The following is an 18,524-nucleotide window of genomic DNA, read 5'->3' on the forward strand; positions in this document are numbered from 1 at the left end:
CAAAGTTCCGGAAAAAAGATTTTCTGCACAAAATCATTACAGGCGAAAAATGGATTCTTTATGATAACCCTAAACGTAGAAAATCATGGGTTGTCCCTGGTCAATCTTCGATATCGACGCCAAAGCCCAATATCCACGCCAAGAAGGTTTTGCTCTGTATCTGGTGGGATTGGAAAGGTGTGTTGTATTATGAGTTGTTACAACCGGGTGAAACAATTACGGCAGACCGCTACCAACAACAATTGACCAATTTGAGCGATGCATTAGAAGAAAAGAGGCCATTTACTGGCCAAGGATGTCGTAAAGTGATCTTGCTTCATGACAATGCTCGACCACATGTTGCGAAAGCGACTCAGGACCATATCTTTGCGTTAGGTTGGGAAACTTCTCCCGCACGCGGCATATAGACATGGTGCCCAGACATGGTGCCTTCCGATTACCACCTATTCCGGTCGCTGCAGCATCATTTGGCTGATACACATTTCGTGAGATTTGAAGAGATACGAAAATGCATTGATGACTCGCTTCGAAGCCGGTGAGCTTCTATCGTCAAGAAATTCGCAAGCTACCCGAAAGATGGCAAAAGGTCGTTGATGCAAATGGGGAATATTTCGCTGATTAATATTTTTTTGTTTGTTTTTGAATAAAGATTGAATTTTACAAAAAAAAGCTCAGAACTTTTTTGTACACCTAATAAATAAATACTTATTTATTCAACTTTTGAGTCAAATAATTTTATTAATTTCCGAACCCGACAAACCGACGAGCACGTCCAAATTGTAAATGTTATCAAATTATACGGTACGAATTAGAATTAAGTATACGATTATTTTAATTTCTTGCATTCATTGTGAATTGTAATTATCATATTAAACAATAAATCTTGCCTTTATTTACAACATTCAGATAATTTCATCATTAGTTTTACATTTTCATTATTTTCCTTCGATCGAGCAACGCCAAGTGTTTTTACATAAAACTTTTTTTCCTTTAAATAAAATTTTAGTAAAATTTTATTTATTTTGTACTGTTACTCTTTAATTCTTTGTAATAAAAACTGAGATTGAGTAAAGCAATTTTGCGATATAATAATATTTTAAAGCTAATAATTACTACTCTTTGGGTTAGAAAAGAAAGAGTCTTGAATGGGTAAAAAGATATACATATCATTTGGTTTTTATTATTTTTAAATTAAAGATACTATCGATTGGATTTTGTTTTTTAAAAATAGTGACATATCAAATCTTTTATATAAATGAAATATATAATTTGGCTAAAGTGGACTTGTAGCTTAATGTTTATTAGACTATAACTTGCCGACAGTTATGACAGTTGATACCAAATCTTTTACACAAATAATAATGACGACGTTTCTTAAAGTAAAAATTTACAAATTGGACTTTGTGTAGCAATATCTCCGCTCGTAGGGCACATATATCCCTTTACTTGACACCTTCTTTTATTTTTTTTTTAAAGATAATTTTGTAATAATATCATGCATTTTTTTATTATTTACATTAAAACGGTCTCGCTTTCCCGCGCGGAGAGCGGTCAGTCGGTTACCAGGAGGAGAAGCGAGGATGTTGGAGACAGAAAGGTGTGATTAAATTGTTAGGCGAGAATGATAATAAATAACGATGTTTATTTGACTAAGAGTGGTGCGATGGAATGCACCGAATCGTCGCGTTTAATGTTCGTGGCCGTGGACGGGCGAGACGGCGATCGGCGCGCGGATAATGCGTGAATACAAAATAAGAGATCGCTCGGGCGGTCGGCGCGATACTGATCGCGGCGCGCAGTTCGGCGGGGCGCGCGCGGCGGCGGCGGTGTCGCACGTGTTCGTCACGGGCCTTTAAATCGGCGTGGATTTAATCGTGCACGCGTGTCGCGGGTGTTGTCGCGAGGGTGGATATTTCGCGAGGTCGGCGGATCGTTGAGATCGGAGAACGGGTGTGCCCGTTCCCTGCCGAGAGTGCTCGGCTGACGGGGGGTGCGCCCCTCGTCTGTCTGTCGGAATGCCGAGTGAACTCGGCCAGCCGGGGAGGGCCCCGGCTGTGTACGGAGAAGAAAGTGGCGGTGCCGAGTGTACTCGGCCGACCAGGGTGTACCCTGGTGCTCGGAGAGGTCGTATCGGGAAGAACCCCGATACTCGGCGGTGAAATCTCGGGAACGGCGGAGTCGGGTCGAGCGAACTCGACGCGCTGGGGAGACCCCAGCAACTCTCGGCTTGCCGTGCGAGCTACGGAGACGGCTTTCGGCCAGGCCAAGCGAACTTGGCGCGTTGGGGAGAACCCCAACAAATCTCAGGCTTGCTACCGGTTACGGATGCTCGCTTCCTTTGAGACGGGCTCTCGGAAAACGAGCTAGGAACAGGAGTAAACGAGGAGTGAGTTCCTGTGGAGAGCGATGTCTTTTTATATCCGAGATCGATCTCGGTATTTTCGGTCGGATCGGTCAGATTGGTCGATCTCGGGGTTGCATCCCTCTCCCCAGGAGCGGAAAAAAAAGGATCGGGGGATGATTGGTTTTTTGGTAGGGAAGGAATTCGGTGGGAAGGTCGTGGCGCGGTGCGGGACGCTCGCTCGGTTGCGTGGCGCGGCGTCGGTGCTGCGCGGGACGCGTTCGCGCTTGTTGACGCGACGCTTGGCGCGGTGCGGGGAAATATCACGAAAACATACGTGTTTTCGTGGTATTTTCCGACGCTTTCGGAGTTCGCGTATACAAGTATTAAAAAAGGAGGCATTGCTGCCTCTTTGCGGCCACTGCCGCACTCCGCCTGATGTTCGGCGGTCCCCGACGGATGGTCGGTCGGGGGAAATCCGGAAGAGGAATGGAGCGGAAGGATGCGCTCCGTTACAACATAATTGGTAATGCACTTTGTTTATATAGGATATAAGCTCTAGTATCTCTTTTATTATACTATGCGAGTGCGTATAATAAATAGTTTTTTATATTGCTGTATTATCGATTCCGCAAGATTTTGTATCGTAGGTCAGTGCATAAACTATTTTATCTATTGATATTATCAATTGAATATGTTATCGACTGAATGTGTTAATAGATTAATTCAGATAAAGATATAAAGAAGATATATGTGAACAGTATAAACGAATTGTCAATGCAAATCTTTCAGTGATTTTTAGTGAAAGTCTTATTGACCTTGCGAATAAATCAGGCCAATAAGTCAAGATCACTGTAGCACTCAGCAAATCATTGACAATGTACATTGAATCAATAGCGCTTCTCGTGACAAAAATTGTAACCATACAAAGGCAACGACATTTCTTAAAGTAAAAATTTTCAAATCGGACTTTACGTAGCAATATCTCCGCTCATAGGGCACGTAGCAGAAAAATAAAAATATTTTTATTATGCAAATCGGACTCACGGACAAGTTACCGATCGAGTTTATTTAGAATTTGATCGGTTTATCCATTATTGAGATTCGATATTTTCGGGTGCTCGCATCTCGACTTGCGTAAAGTCACGCGGTAGTGTTCGATTGACTTGACACCCGAGACACTACAGTGTCTTCTGATTTTTTTATGCCAGAGTTCTAATAATTAAATTATATATATATATATATATATATATATATATATATATATATACAATTTTAATATGCGGAATAGTTGCAGAAATGTGGACAGATTGCAAAAGAATTGCGTAATAATTCTGAAGAGGCGGAAAGACTGTAAAAGAGTTGTGGAATGATTGAGGAATTATGCTAAAAGATTGTGGGAAAGTTGCAGAATAGTTGTAGGAAAATGCGGAAATGTTGCGGAATATTTGCGGAATGGTTGTGAAATAGTTGCAAAGATAATTGCAGAAAAGATGCGAGAGAGTCATAAAAGGAATGAAAAGATTGTGGAAAAGTATCAGAATGATTGAAATATAGTTGTGAAATAGTTGCGAAAGGGATGCGAAGATACGCGGAAAGATTGTGTAAAAGTTGCGGAATGATTGCAGAGATATATGGAAAAATTACGGGAGGATTGCGGAATGATTGAAGAAATATGCGGAAAAATTACAAAAGATTGCGGAGATGTTCCTAAGATATTGTGGAATGATTACAAAGATATGCAGAAGATTGCTGAGATATGCGAAAATGTTGCGGAAGAATTACGGAAAGATTATGAGAGAGATGTGGAATGATTGCGGAGATATGCGGAAATTGTGAGAAAGTTGCAGAATGATTGCGGAAATATGTGAAAAATTGCAAAAGAATTACGGAAAAGTTGTTGATAAACTGCTGAATGATTTCTTAGAAATTGAGGAATGGTTGTGGTGATATACGAAAAGATTACGAGAGAGTTGTGTAATGGTTGAGTTAATATTTGGGAAAGTTTGTGAGAGAGTTGTGGAAAGATTGCGGAAATATACGAAAAGGTTACAGAAGAATTGCGGAATTGCTGCAAAGTTATGCGGAAAAATTGCGAAACGGATGCGAAAATATGCGAAGAGACAAAAACAGAGACAAAGAGAGAAGAAAGTGATCATGAAATGATCATGAAATTATATAATATTCGTATATCATGTCGAAGATTTGATTGCTAGCGCCGCCACTTCGTAGCAGTAAAAATTGAAACTGTAATCCATACAGACAGCGAAGATGACAATAATAATAATGATGTTTCTTGAATATAAATTTCCCGATTTGAATTTTGGATTGCAATATCTCTGCTTATAGGATACATAGACAAAAAATAAGATCACTTTTATTATAATTTAAATTTAAATCTAAGTAATCGATTGCGCCTATCTAAAATTTGATCGGTTCACCTGTTATTGAGTTCTGATAATCACGGATATTAGCAACTCACTGGCTCGCATAAAAGGACACTGTCGGTCTTGCACTCGAAAAGCGCTAGCGCGTACACTTGGCGACGAATCGCGACTGCATTTCTTGATACATAAATCATGTATTACTGTCTAAAAGATTTTAAAAAATATTATCAAAGTTAGTAGATTCTATTAAATATTTATAAAAAGTTCTAATTAAATAAAACAAATAATTATTATATAAATTTCAACTTAAAGAACCTATAAAACTAAAAATGTATGAAATAAGCAGCAATAAAAACTTTTAAAAGCATATATTCACTTATTAATCTTCATATCACGCACTCGTAATATTTTAATTCTTCGAATTCAATTATAAAACTGTGAAAACTGCTGTAACGATCTGCATTCTTTTATACCAATGCTCATGTAAACAATACAAATAAAACTATGCCTTAGCAAAACTGTCTTGAATAGTGTTACGGTAATAAAACATTACAAAATATAAATATTCATTAATAAAATATATTCGAACATTACAACTATCTGTTTTACGATGAAAATTAAATGAATGATATGTAATGTCGTCCTCGTCATCGTCATTCATTTTCAAAAATGTGTTTTTGGATAATGATTTTCTTATATATATTATTCTTATATATGTTGTTTTCAACATAAAATGCTCTTTAATTTTGTCGCTATAAAAATTTAAAAATTTTTGAAAATTAAGGGTCAGATGAGAGTGTTTTAAAAAATATAACATTTTTAAACAGTTCGAATTCACCCTTGTAAAGTTCATTTGCAACCATAAAATTTTTTTTTAAAACCTTTTTCCATGTTTTTGACAGTTTGGATGACATTCACTCAGGAAGAAAAATCGATTTTCTTCAAGAGATGATTTCATTTTCTTAATGTGTGAGAACGCAAATATAAAAAAATATTTATGTATAATTTTTGTCTATTCTTTAATATTTTCGAAACTGATTAAAATGAAGAGAGACAGTTTGTTATGTTTTCTTGTTAGTATCTATATGTGCTGTTAAAGAAATAATTTTCTATTTTTACATTGCATGCGATAAATAAATGCAAAATTTGTTGTATTAATATTGAAGATTAAATAAATGTAACAAAATAATTTTTTGATCTATTTTTGATATTTTTAAATATATTTTACTATTAGTTTTATTTAGAAAAATATATCTGCTATAGATTTTAAATTTTATTTTAGTGTAATATCTTATAAAAATAATAAATAATAAACTTTAATAAAATGTATAAAGCTAATTTTTATTAAAAATATTTTGTCATTAAATACCTTATTTCCGTATTAGGATCCGGTTTTCTAATGGTTAAAGCAACTATTGAGCCACCAGGTCGATGCAATAATTGAGCAGCTTGTCGCAAATCCCCAGGATCTAGATTTTGCCCATCTATTGCAAGTAGTTTGTCTCCAGGTGCTAAACTACCTGTTCGATAAGCAAGTGATCCTCGGCGGACCTCTGTGATTATTAGATCCTCGTTTACTGTGAGACCCAAATCAGGTTGACCGCCTAACGGCCTAGTTACTCTCACCGTGAAGATTCCGGAACTTGGCATTACTGATCCACCAACTTTGTATTCTATCACTAATTCGATCTAGTCATGCCAACATATGAGAATAATTAATAAGAAAATATCAGATAATTAAAAGTGTATATATGTAAATTTACATTAAAAATAAAACATAAAAGGCATATTTGTTAGGTATGTATAAAAATATCCTATTTTAATGGAAACAGAAACATGAAATAATGATAATAGAAAAGACAGACAGAATTTAATAGAGCATAATAATTTTACATAAATTTTACATAATTTTACATAAAAAAAATTATAACATAAACAACAAAAAACTAATAGCTTTTGAAATATTTAAAACACAATGTTGTGGCATGCATATATATTATTTTTCTCTCACAAGGGATTTATCATAACTATTCGAAACCGATTTGATTCTCCTTGAACACAAAAGTTTAAGATGTCTTTTCTCTTTATTTCAGCTCAATTGAAGTTTTAAGGGACACAATTCTTCAAACTAATATATTTGATCCTTTCAATTGTCAATGAAACGATGAGATATATAAAAGAATGTTTAGACAAAACTTTTAGTTCTTTATTTGTTTTTTAGTTCTTTATGTGCTAACTATGTATTTAGATTTTCCAAAAATTTCATATTTTTTTAAAATATCCCCCTCCCTCCACCCCACTACTATATCTGTGAAATTTAAACTTATTTCTAAGAATAAAAATTAAAGGAAATTTTTTTGCCAAATTCAACCATTAGAAAATTATTTTACGAAATTGCATCTTTCAGAAATAACCTGAAAACATCATTATATACATACGTTTGTGCTTCTATGTAGCGTTTGCGTGGCAAAATTATTTTTCTGCATTATGTATTACAAATAAAAATAACAATAAGAATAATTTTTTTTTATTTTCCTTAGTTACATATAGAAAAACATCCACTTCAATCATTTTTCAATCATTCTTTCTTTATTGTATTATAATAGTATCTTAAATTTAAAATTATTTTTGTTCACTTACGTTGTTATTTCTTTGCGCTGTTATATTGCCTCTATACGCTAATTTCTAGACGTATTTAATAACATATTTAATAACATATTTTTTAAAAACACAAAAGTTTAAGATGTCTTTTCTTTATTTCAGCTCAATTGAAGTTTTAAGGGACACAATTCCTCAAAGACTAACGCATATATTTGATCCTTTCAATTGTCAATGAAACGATGAGATATATAAAAGAATGTTTAGACAAAACTTTTCATATGATATAAATAATAAATTCATATGATATAAATTTATATATTGCATCATTCATTATAGATATTGTTACGACTGAGCGGTGTTCCGCTCGGCGCTATCCTCATATCGATTTCCAACTTGAAGATCGTTTCTTGTCGACGCGGTCGTCAAGTGATTATCAAGCGTGATTGTTGTGACTTGAGGCGGACGGACGTTTGTCCGCAGCGTATTAATTGTTCTATTGTCGTAATAAAGTTCTGTTTCTTTATAAAGAAGTGTTGTTATTTCACGCGCGGCTTTCCTGAGAAACGCGATTCGTGATTGTGACCGTCGTGAGCGCGACATTTTGGTCATCCGGGATCGTAACAATCCATCGGACCGATCGTCGTTGATATGACGGAGAGTCTGGCGCTGGCGGGCATTGGAGGTGTGACGGAAACAGCAAACGGAATCCGTGAATTCCGATAGTGCAACAGGAAGGCAGATGGCTAAGAAGAGAACTTGTGTGCGAATGGAGCAATCGGAGACGACAGATATGGAGACGGTTTTCAGACTCACATTGGAGGAGCTTCGTCTCACGAGAACAGAACTACGCTGTTGCAACAAAGAGACTTGCTTGCTTCCCGGTCAATAGGGAGAGTTAGAACAGCATTCGGAGGAGCAATGCTACACACCAAGCCACACCATCCCCAATTCTAATTTTTGTGAATAATCTCTTTTCATCAGGCTTTTAAATTAAAGCCTGATATCTATGACGGAAGTGTCCCGTTGCAAGAATTTTTGACGCAATTTAATTTAATCGCGCGTACGAATAATTGGGGGAATGCGGAGAAAGTTGTCGTATTAGCGTCGTGTCTTAGAGGGAAGACGCATGCGGTTTTAGAGGAAGATAAATTGGAAAATTCGCAGTTCGATAATTTGGTTTCGCGATTAGAATTGCGCTTTGGAGAAAAATTTTCGACACAAACTTATTATGTGCAGTTCATAAATCAAAAACAAAATTTCAGGGAGAAGTTAGCTTCTTGGTTCGGATTTAAAACATTTATCTCGTCCCTTGCTTATCCGGAGTGTCCGCCTGTCCCCTTTACAAGATAAAATTGCGCGTTCGCAATTCATTGTTGCGCTTATAGACAGATACATAAAACAGATTTTAGTTTACAAAGGCTCATATCTTTAAAGGGCTGTTGTTGAAAGAGCAATGGCGATAAAAATTATTAAAGATAACAGTTTTGGAAAAAAAAAATAATTATAATTTTTCGAAAAATTGTAATTTTTGTAATTATAACAAGAGAACTGATTTTGGGAATAAACAGAACAAAACATTTAGGAATCGAAAGATGAGTGTTTTAAATCATAGGAAACCTGAAAATTTTAAAGAGAAGAGGAAATTTCTCCGAAATGTAGGAGAATACTGACAATGCGGAGCCAAGGGACACTTTCGGGCTGAATGTCCCGCACTTTCTAATTCAAAGCAGGGAAACTCGGGTTTGCCGAGTTCTGCGTGAGGGTTCCGCGGAGCTCGGCATTGAAAGAGACTTCAAAAAGGAGGAGTTTTTCTTTTGGAAATTTAACTGGAAATTCAAATAATTTTTGTTTTCGTGGAAATGTAGATAGGCAAGAATGTGTTTTCAAAATTGACATAGGCTCCAATGTTTCGATTCTTAGTAGAAAATTAATTAAATCGAATAGCAAATTTGAGTAAAAAACAGAAAATTGAGATACCGGGGAGGAGGTTCCTATTGATTTAAAATTTTTTGTTACGTCCAGTGGAGTCCACGATTTTTTTCTTTCCAAAAAAGAAATAATAACAAATAATATAATTTTCTTCATATAAGAATATTGATTTCTTCTTCCATAAGATATTGAATTATATTGAATTTCAAAAAACAAGAGAAAGATTTGCAACTGCTCTGATTATTATAATGATACGCTTAATTTTAAAAAGAAATTTTAAAAAGAATATGCAAAGAATTATTATTATTATTATTATTAGTCCAGAGTTAGAGCCGTCGCAAGTCTGAATACTGTTATCTTGGCACGTGCCAAACAGAAGCGAAGGAGACATCTAATGTAAACATCCTATCCTTACGCACGCACGCACGCACGCACGCACGCACGCACGCACGCACGCACGCACGCACGCATGCACAGAGTTCTTGCCACCGTCTTGCCTTTCCAACTAAGATTCGGACCCTGATCATCCCATATAAATAGAGCTGCTTCCGAACCGCGGCAGCATTATTAATTCATTAGTGTCACTTCCATTCATTCAACCAACCATTCGAATTATTCGAACACTTCGATTCACGAAAGATCCCAACTTTCTGAAGAAAAAATACAAGGCTCCCGGTTGTCTTCCTTTCTTTCTATTTACTGGTTAGAACTATTCAAGGTTCTCGGTTGCATTTCCTTTTTTTCTCTCTCTCTCTCATTACACTGATTAGAGCTTTACAAGATCCCCGGTTCCTTTTCTCATTCTCTCTCTCTTTTAACCGGTCTGAGTTATACAAGGTTCCTGGTTGATTTTTCCTTTTTCTCTCTCTCTCTCTCATACACATTCACACCTCTTTTCATTGATCAATTCTTTTCCTCCTAGTGAATCAAACGGAAGTCCCAGCTTCTAAAATTCGACAATGCAATACTAAAAAACGATCCCATCATCGTCGTAGTTGCAGTTGAAATCGTCGCAAATGTCAGAGCCGAACCAAGAAATCTAAGCAGATATCGAAAGAGCCGATTAAACCGTCAACATTAACTATTACTACTCCTGAATCCTCCCTAAATCAACCTTCAGCATTTTCAGCTAATTCTATTCCTTCTTCTGCTCCGACACAATGTCAATATCAAATGATCGCACCTAGTTATTCTCCCATGCATCCATCCGATGCAGAATATCTTTTAGACTTCTACGCCCTATCCCCAGGTTCTCTATTCCGAGGTGGCGAACTTCTTTTTGAGGATATAGAAAACGAAGAATCCCATCCTATCGACCTGATCACTCCATTTCTCGAGGAACAATAAGGATACTCCTCTCCTTAACCTTCATGTATTAATCTCCTGTCATCATACACATATTATATACAATTTTTATTATTTTTCTTATTATATTTTTGTAATTTTCCTTCATTTTGCTTATTATGTAATTACCAGTTCAGCTAATCAAAGAATATTAATTGTATTACCGAGTAGGATTATCATATCAAAGATTCAATCATACATTCACACTCTCCTTCGTAAGAATCCTACCCGATGGCCGCATTTATGTAACACCCGCGATATCACACATACACACACACACACACACACACACACACACACACACACACACACACACACACACACACACACACACACACACACACACACACACACACACATCTACACAAATATTTCTTCTTTTATTTCTTCCGTCTTTTTTTAATATATTATGTATACTTTTATTTTACTAATTAAAATCAATGTTTAAATTTAAATTTTAATTTTTACTTTCTTAAAAATCCTCGATTTCTTTTCTCCATCCTATTGATTGCACGAGGTCTTTCCCTGGTAATAAGAATTAAGTTTCTTTAAAAAACGACTGACAAACGTACGTCTACAGCGAGGCATCTTAGCGATTCTTTATCACTGACCCAGTGCCGAGACATAAACAGTACGTTCGACTCGAGATCACGTCTGATTCTCAAAAAAGTAGTTGTTCGTCCTTCCGAGTCCATTCAATTCTCATCCATTTAAATTCTTAATTCTTAAAATAAATTTTACAATTTACTCTGGGCTGGACGTAACATTTTAGTACGAATGGAATTAGGAAAATTTTCTTTAGAAATGTAATGTCCTATGTTTGTAGTAAATATAGTAGATGAATGCATTTTTTGAAGCGGATTTCCTTATTAAAATCGGATTAAATAGAGTCTTCGATTGTAAAAACTGATTCCAGGAAAGAGAATTTTTCTTGTTCACGCATAAATGATTTTGGAAAAGAGATTTCGAAAGTTCCGAAATTCTTGGCAGAGTTCTCCACAAGAAATTCTGAAGGATTGAGTAATTCGCAGAAAGAGCGTTTTACTAAATTTATTAATGAATTTCAAGATGTCTTTTCCGAAAACGTTGTGGCGGGCAATTGTTCGGTTATCGAGCACTCTATTTCTGTAGGGGGATCAGGTCCTATTAAGCAAGTTCCGAGGCGCATTCCTTTACAGATGTGTAATGAAGTAGAGAAAATTATAGAAGAAAAGAAAATTCAAGGGGTAATAGAAGAATCACATAATCCTTGGGTTTCACCTACGGTAATTGTGAAAAAAACGGAACACTGAGAACACATTCACACACATTCTGTATTGATTACAAGAAACTCAATGTCGTCACTGACAAGAATTCTTATCATTACCAAGAATAGATGATCTTCTTGATCGATTATTCAAGAATTCTTGGTTTTTCTTGATTTAAAAAGTGATGGGGTACTGGCAGGTAAAACTCCGCTCTGAGAATAAGGAGAAAACGGCATTTTCTATTGGAAATAGTTTATGACAATTTACTGTTATGCTATTGGGATTATGTAATGCTCCGGCGACTTTTGAACGATGGAAAAGATTCTTCATCAAATGATGAATAAAATTTGTTTAGTTTACTTAGATGACGTTGTTATTTTCAGCAAAACTTTTGAAGAAATGGTGGCTAATCTTCGGGAGGTTTTTCTTCGTCTTAGATTAGCAAATTTAAAGATTAATCCGAAGAAGTGTTCTTTATTTGGGAGAAAATAAAATATCTGAGACATGAGATTTCTGAAGAAGAGATCTCTACGGATCCTGAAAAGATTGCTTCCGTTCAAGATTGGTCTGTTCCACGGAATAAGAAACAAATTCGTAGCTTTTTAGGATTTTGTTCCCATTACAGGAAATTTGTTAAGAGTTTTTCTCAAATCGTAAAACCTTTGTTTTCTTTAATATCAGTGTAGGTTTAAATGAATGATCAATATCAAGAGGCATTTGAGTTTAAAACAATTTTTTATTTTTTCTCCTATTTTATCCTTTCTGACTGAGACAGAGAAGTTTATTTTAGATACTGATGCTTCTAATCATTGGTATTGGTGTTGTTTTGTCTCAGATACAAGATGGAAAGAAAAAGACTATTGCGTATTTTAGTAGGGTTCTAAATAAAACTGAGAGGAATTATTGTGTTATTCGTCGAGAATTATTGGCGATAGTGAATTCGTTAAAGAGTTTTTATCATTATTTATATGATCGTGAGTTCTTAATAAGAACTGACCATGTTTCTCTCTGATTGATGTCTTTTAGGGAATTGGAAGGACAGTTGGTCTGCTGATTAGAACGTCTTCAGCAATATAACTTCGAAATTTCTCATCGAGCAGGAAAATCGCATGGGAACGCAGATAGGTTATCAAGACATCCCTATGCGGAAAATGACTGCATTTATTACGCCAGAGTGGAAAGAAAAGAGGAGGAAAATAAAGAAGAATATTTAGGAAGGATAGTTTTAAAAAGAAGAGAATCGAAGGATTGACGAAGCGCAGTTAGAAAATCCTTCGATTGTTGAAGTTTTTCGGAGTAAAGAAATAAATAGTCGTCCTTTTCGACATAAGATTATTTTCGGGAATTTTTCTTCGAAAACTTATTGGTCTCAATGGGATTCTTTGATTATTAAGGATGGAATTCTTTATAGGAGATGAGAGTCTCCTGATTTGAAAACTATTATTTTTCAAATTGTTGTTCCTCAAAAAATAATGCAGCAGATCTTGGAGGAGGCTCATAATTCTCCTACAGGAGAATAAGTTTTGGAGTTAATAAAATTCTTGAAAAGATTCGGAAGCGTTTCTTTTGAAAAACATGCAAACAGGATGTAGAACATTGGATAAGGACCTATAAAGTTTGTGTTGCTAAAAAATGTCCTGCTGGAAGGAAAAATCTACTTTTCAGATTTATATTGTGAGTGCTTTGAGCGTCACTTCAAACCTTTGAGAGGGTACAGATGGATGTGTTAGATCCCTTATCATTTTCTTCTTCCGGGAATAAATATTTGTTAGTAGTGACTGCTTCTCAAAATGGATGGAAGCTTTTCCACTCAAAAATATCAAAGCTAGTACGGTGGCAGAAGTCTTTATAAGCCAGATAGTATCTAAGCATGGAATGCCAATAGAAATACATACGAATCAGGGAAGGAATTTTGAATCGCGAATGTTCCAGGAGTTATGTCAAATTTTAGGAATAAAGAAAACTCGCATTACTCCTCTTCCTTCATCCACAATCCAACGGTCAAGTGGAACGACATCAGATTTTGTTAAATTATTTATCTAAATTTATTTCAGAAAATCAGAAAGATGATTGAGATCATTGGGTTCCTTTAGAATTATTGGCTTACAGATCTTCCAAGCATGAAGTCACAGGTTTTACTTCTGCACAGTTAAACTTAAGAAGAGAATTAAGGTTATCTATAAATCTTCTTCGTGGTTGTCCTTCTAAAACCGGTGATATTCCTCAGGAAAGAGGATATTCATTTAGATTGAGGAAGAAACTGAATCATACCCATAATGTTGCGAGTCAACATATGGATTTGAAATCGCAAAGGAATGAAATGAATTATGATCGAAAGGATAGGCGACTGAATTTTGTGCCTGGCCAGAAGGTTTGGTTTTATAATCCTCAGAGGATGCGAGGAAGGGCTCCCAAATTGCAAAGTAATTGGGAAGGACTTTATGAGATGATTAGGAAATTGAACGACGTAGTTTATTGCATTCAGAAAATAAAAAGACATAAAAGTAAAGTGATGCATTTAAATTAGTTACATTTGAGGAAAGGAAAAATTTGTAAGAAAAAGAATCGAAACTGAGCCTATAAATGTATAAAAAAGATATGTAGATATTTCATTTTTGGGGAAACAATTTGAAAGAAAGTTCTTTTAGTAGGTACTGTTTATGTATTGTTTATGTTTACGTTTCTTGTTTGAGGTTTGTTAGCACCGAGGAAAATGTTTTAAGAGGAAAATGTTCTGCTTACTGTCCATACATCCAGCTAAAGAAATCTTTTTTTTTTAAAGACTGCCCGGTTTTTTTTGAACCGTGGTTTTTCCGAGGGATTTAGGGCGAATGCCGAGGTGGGGACTTGGGATGTCCGTAAGAACGAAAGGGTCTACGGAAGCTTTCCCTCTCTTGTCCGAAGATTCAAGAGAGAGGTTACGCAAGACACAAATGCAAGACGAAGAAGTATCAAGAAAGAAGAGGGAAGATGATTTTGCAGCGGCACGGGACTTCCGGGAGGGATGAAGTTTGGCGCTCAGTAACCCGCAGCAGTAGCTCAGGATAGAGCAGGAAGCCTACAGATTCCCTGAAAATTTCACCATGGAAGAAGATTTTTCTGCGAGTTCCCTGAAATTGTCGGGACAATTCCAAAGAGGGAGTAGTGTTACGACCGAGTGGTGTTTCGCTCGGCGCTACTCTCATATCGATTTCCAACTTGAAGATCGTTCCTTGTCGACGCGGTCGTCAAGCGGTCGTTGACGCAAAGATTTGAGGCAGACGGACGTGTGTCCGTGACGTATTAATTGTTCTATTGTCGTAATAAAGTTCCGTTTTTTTATAAAAAAGTGTTGTTATTTCGCGCGCGGCTGAGAAACGCGATTCGTGATTGTGATCACAGTGAGCGCGATGATATTATGATAATGATACTCAATAAAAAAATGCTTTAAACTTAATTATTTTTTACACAAAAGACATCTTATTTTAACTATATGTTGTCATTTTCGATATCATATTGAAGTTTCTTCAAAACTAAATTTGACTGGATTTTTAAATTCTTCTGGTCTTTGATTTGTATATCCACTTTTAAACAAATGTTTAGAGTTGTGATATTAAAGAAATAACAATTGATTGTGTATTAAAGATTGTAATTTTATTATAATAGTAATAATATAATTAGATTTATTGATTTTCCTTAGGGTTATAAAAACAATCTCATTACAATTATCAATTACAAATTACAAATTACAATTATTGTTCTTATAATCATCGTTCGCCTTACAAATTAAATGCTGCTTTCTGATTTCTTGCCTACTCTAACCTAACTTACTTTAATCTATTTCACACACACATATACACGCCGCTGTCCCTACAATTTAGCCTACCAGGATCATCACTTCCGGTTTTTTTCGCGCATACTCACACCTTCATCCGTTCATTCAATCTGTCACACCTCCTCTTTCTTCCCCCCTCTTTCTCTCCCACTCTCTCTCCTTTTCTCCCTTTCGTCACCCCCTCTCTTTCCTCCTTTCCCATTCCTACTGCTCACTCTTTCTCCGTCTCTCCTAAAATCACTCTCATCATCTCCTGCCATTCCTTCCCTTCCCCCCATCCAATACACGCTTCCCAGATATACTGCCACGTTTCATCTCCATACATACTCTACACCTCTGTTCTTCATCCATCCAATACCTATTTCCCCTCATTCCACCTCCCAGTCTAAACTTTACTACCTTCTGTCTACTTTCCTCTCATCCTTACTTCAGATACTTCGAAATTTCCTCGTTTTTTATCTATTTATATAACTCATTGTACTTTGACTTCCTTATCCTCTCTCATCTTTTTTTTTTCTTTGCAATTCCTTTTCATTAAATCCGCCAAATCTATCCCCTCTTCCTCTATTTTTTCCCAATCCACTCCTTTTTCCACAAAGTATCCCTTTCTTTCCTCTTTCCACTTCGACATCTTTTCCTTTCTCCTTCCTTTAGCTCTTTCCAGCATCTCTTTGCCATTTCCTCTCCCTTTCTCCAATCTTCTTTCAAAACCTAAAGCTCTTCTTCCAGCTCTTTCCCTTAACTTCCCTCTCTGTAACTCTTAATCGTACATCTCAGTGCACTTCATCGCTAACATCCACCTTAGATATTTTTCCTGCAATCTTTCCACTACTTCCCTCTCTCTCCACCTTCAAATTTCTATTCCATACCTCACTATCAATCATACTAACACATTGAAACAAACCAAAGTTTCTTTTCGCAATCTCCTCTAAACTTTCTTTTCCCAATCCCCCATCCCCATTACCGCCGTATTCCTCTTTTCATCCTTTCCCTTAAATGTGCTGCCTGCCTTCCATTGCTCTGCATTGTGATAGATAGGTGTATTTCATCACCTTCTCTATCACTCCTCTTTTCCATCTCCAATTCATTTTTCTCGTCCTCCCCTCCTCTCCTTTCTAAATCGCACAATGCTTGTCTTGCTCACGTTTAGCTCTAATCCTTTCTTATCTAAAGATCTCCCTAATCTTGCTAACTATCGGTACTATGACTCTTTAATCCCTCTCCATTCCAGATTCTATCATATCCCAAACCCATTCTTCTATCTGCTCTCCTTTATATTTCTAAACTTCTCACCCTAATCGCCTTATTTTTCATGAAATAAAACCTCCCTGAATACTTCCTTTATCTTCTCTCTTGTCAATCTCTCTTCTTGATCCTTCCCTGCTCTCCTTCCTATTTCCCTTCCACTCATTCCTAACAAATCCTTAAAATACTTGTCCCATTCTTCCACTCTGATCCCCTCGTTCACTCTTCTCTTTTTTCTCCTCTCCCTAACTCACCACTTCCCAAATCTGACCCTCCATTCTTATATTTTGCCTATCTCTCCCATCTATCGTTATTTTCTCTTTTCTTTTCTTCTAACATTTTCCTATATATCAACTTCTCCCTTCTATACGTTTGCCCATCACCCTCGCCTCTCCTCCACTTCCTCAAGACCCTCCTAACATTTCTTTTTTTCTCTATATATTCTTCCTATCAGCCTCTTTTTATTCTCTCCTCCTTTGCTCTACTACGCTAAAACATCTCGCTTTCCCGCGCGGATAGTGGTCAGTCGATTACCAGGTGGGGAAGCGTTGGAGACAGAATGAGAAGGGTCGCAATTATAATAGATCGTGGTATAAGTTAACAATCGTTTATTCGAAACTAATAATAAAGAAAAAAACAATGAGTAATGTCAGATGAAGACGCACAAATAATCCAAAGGAATGCGAATAGAATTGGCCGTGAATGGGCGGGACGGCGATCGGCGCGTGTTAACACGTTTTTATACGGATGAGATATCGCTCCGGCGGTCAGTGCGATACTAAGCTCGCGGTGCGTAACTGGGTGATGCGGGGCGCGCAGCGGTATCGCACGTGTTGTCGCGGATCTTTAAATTTGGCGATTTAAATCGCACATGCGTGGTTCAGATCGCGGGTGTGGATGTCGTTCGCGAGGGCGTAATTTTTGCGGAAAATTTTATGACTACTCGGGTCGGAGAACGGATGTACCCGTGCTCTTTTCGTTCTCGCGAAGGAGTCGCGAGGGCTCGGACTGCCGAGTGTACTCGGTCGGCTGGGGTGTATCCTGATACTCGGAACTGATCGGTCACAGGAGCGATTGTATCGGGGGGCACCTCGATACACGGCGGCAAAATTCGGATACGACGGAGTCAGATCATCGAGCGGATTCACTGAAAAGATCCCAGCAACTCTCGGCTTGCCGTGGACGGTTCGGAGGCGGTTTTCGGCCTAGCCAAGCGAACCATGTTGAGAAGAGTCCCAATATATGGGACTCCCAATAAGCCTGTGGCTTTCTACCGGAATCGGGTTCGGATACTCGCTTTTCTGTGAGACGTGCTCTAAGAAGGCAAGCACGGAACAGGATGATTTTCTGTGGAGAGCGATGCCTTTTTATACCCAAGATCGACCTCGATATTTTTCGATTGGATCAGTCAGATTGGTCGATCTCGGAAGTAGCATCCTTTTCCACGGGAGCGAGGAAAAGGAATCGGTCTAATTAGAGAGATAAGGAATAGGAGCGGATATCTAGGAGTAGGAAGAGGAGTTCGGTAGTGAGACGCGGCGCGGCGACGGTTACGGCGATTCTAGACGCAGTCGTGACGCGGGGCGCATTAACGCTTGCTGGTACAGCGCGAGATG

General features: G+C 37.1%; 1 protein-coding gene across 11 annotated transcripts in view; it reads right to left on the reverse strand.

The window, feature by feature from the left end:
* Grip (Glutamate receptor interacting protein) overlaps positions 1-18,524 on the reverse strand; it is a 256,270-nt gene that overhangs the window by 41,292 nt on the left and 196,454 nt on the right. For all 11 annotated transcript variants that reach the window (XM_089073303.1, XM_089073301.1, XM_089073299.1 and 8 more), the window contains one exon: positions 6,098-6,417. In XM_089073303.1, the coding sequence (XP_088929429.1) occupies positions 6,098-6,417 (320 nt within the window). The remainder of the gene's footprint in view (positions 1-6,097; positions 6,418-18,524) is intronic.

The sequence above is a fragment of the Pogonomyrmex barbatus genome, unplaced genomic scaffold, assembly GCF_055798465.1.
Source record: "Pogonomyrmex barbatus isolate J1 unplaced genomic scaffold, ASM5579846v1 scaffold15, whole genome shotgun sequence".
Lineage (NCBI taxonomy): Eukaryota > Metazoa > Arthropoda > Insecta > Hymenoptera > Formicidae > Pogonomyrmex > Pogonomyrmex barbatus.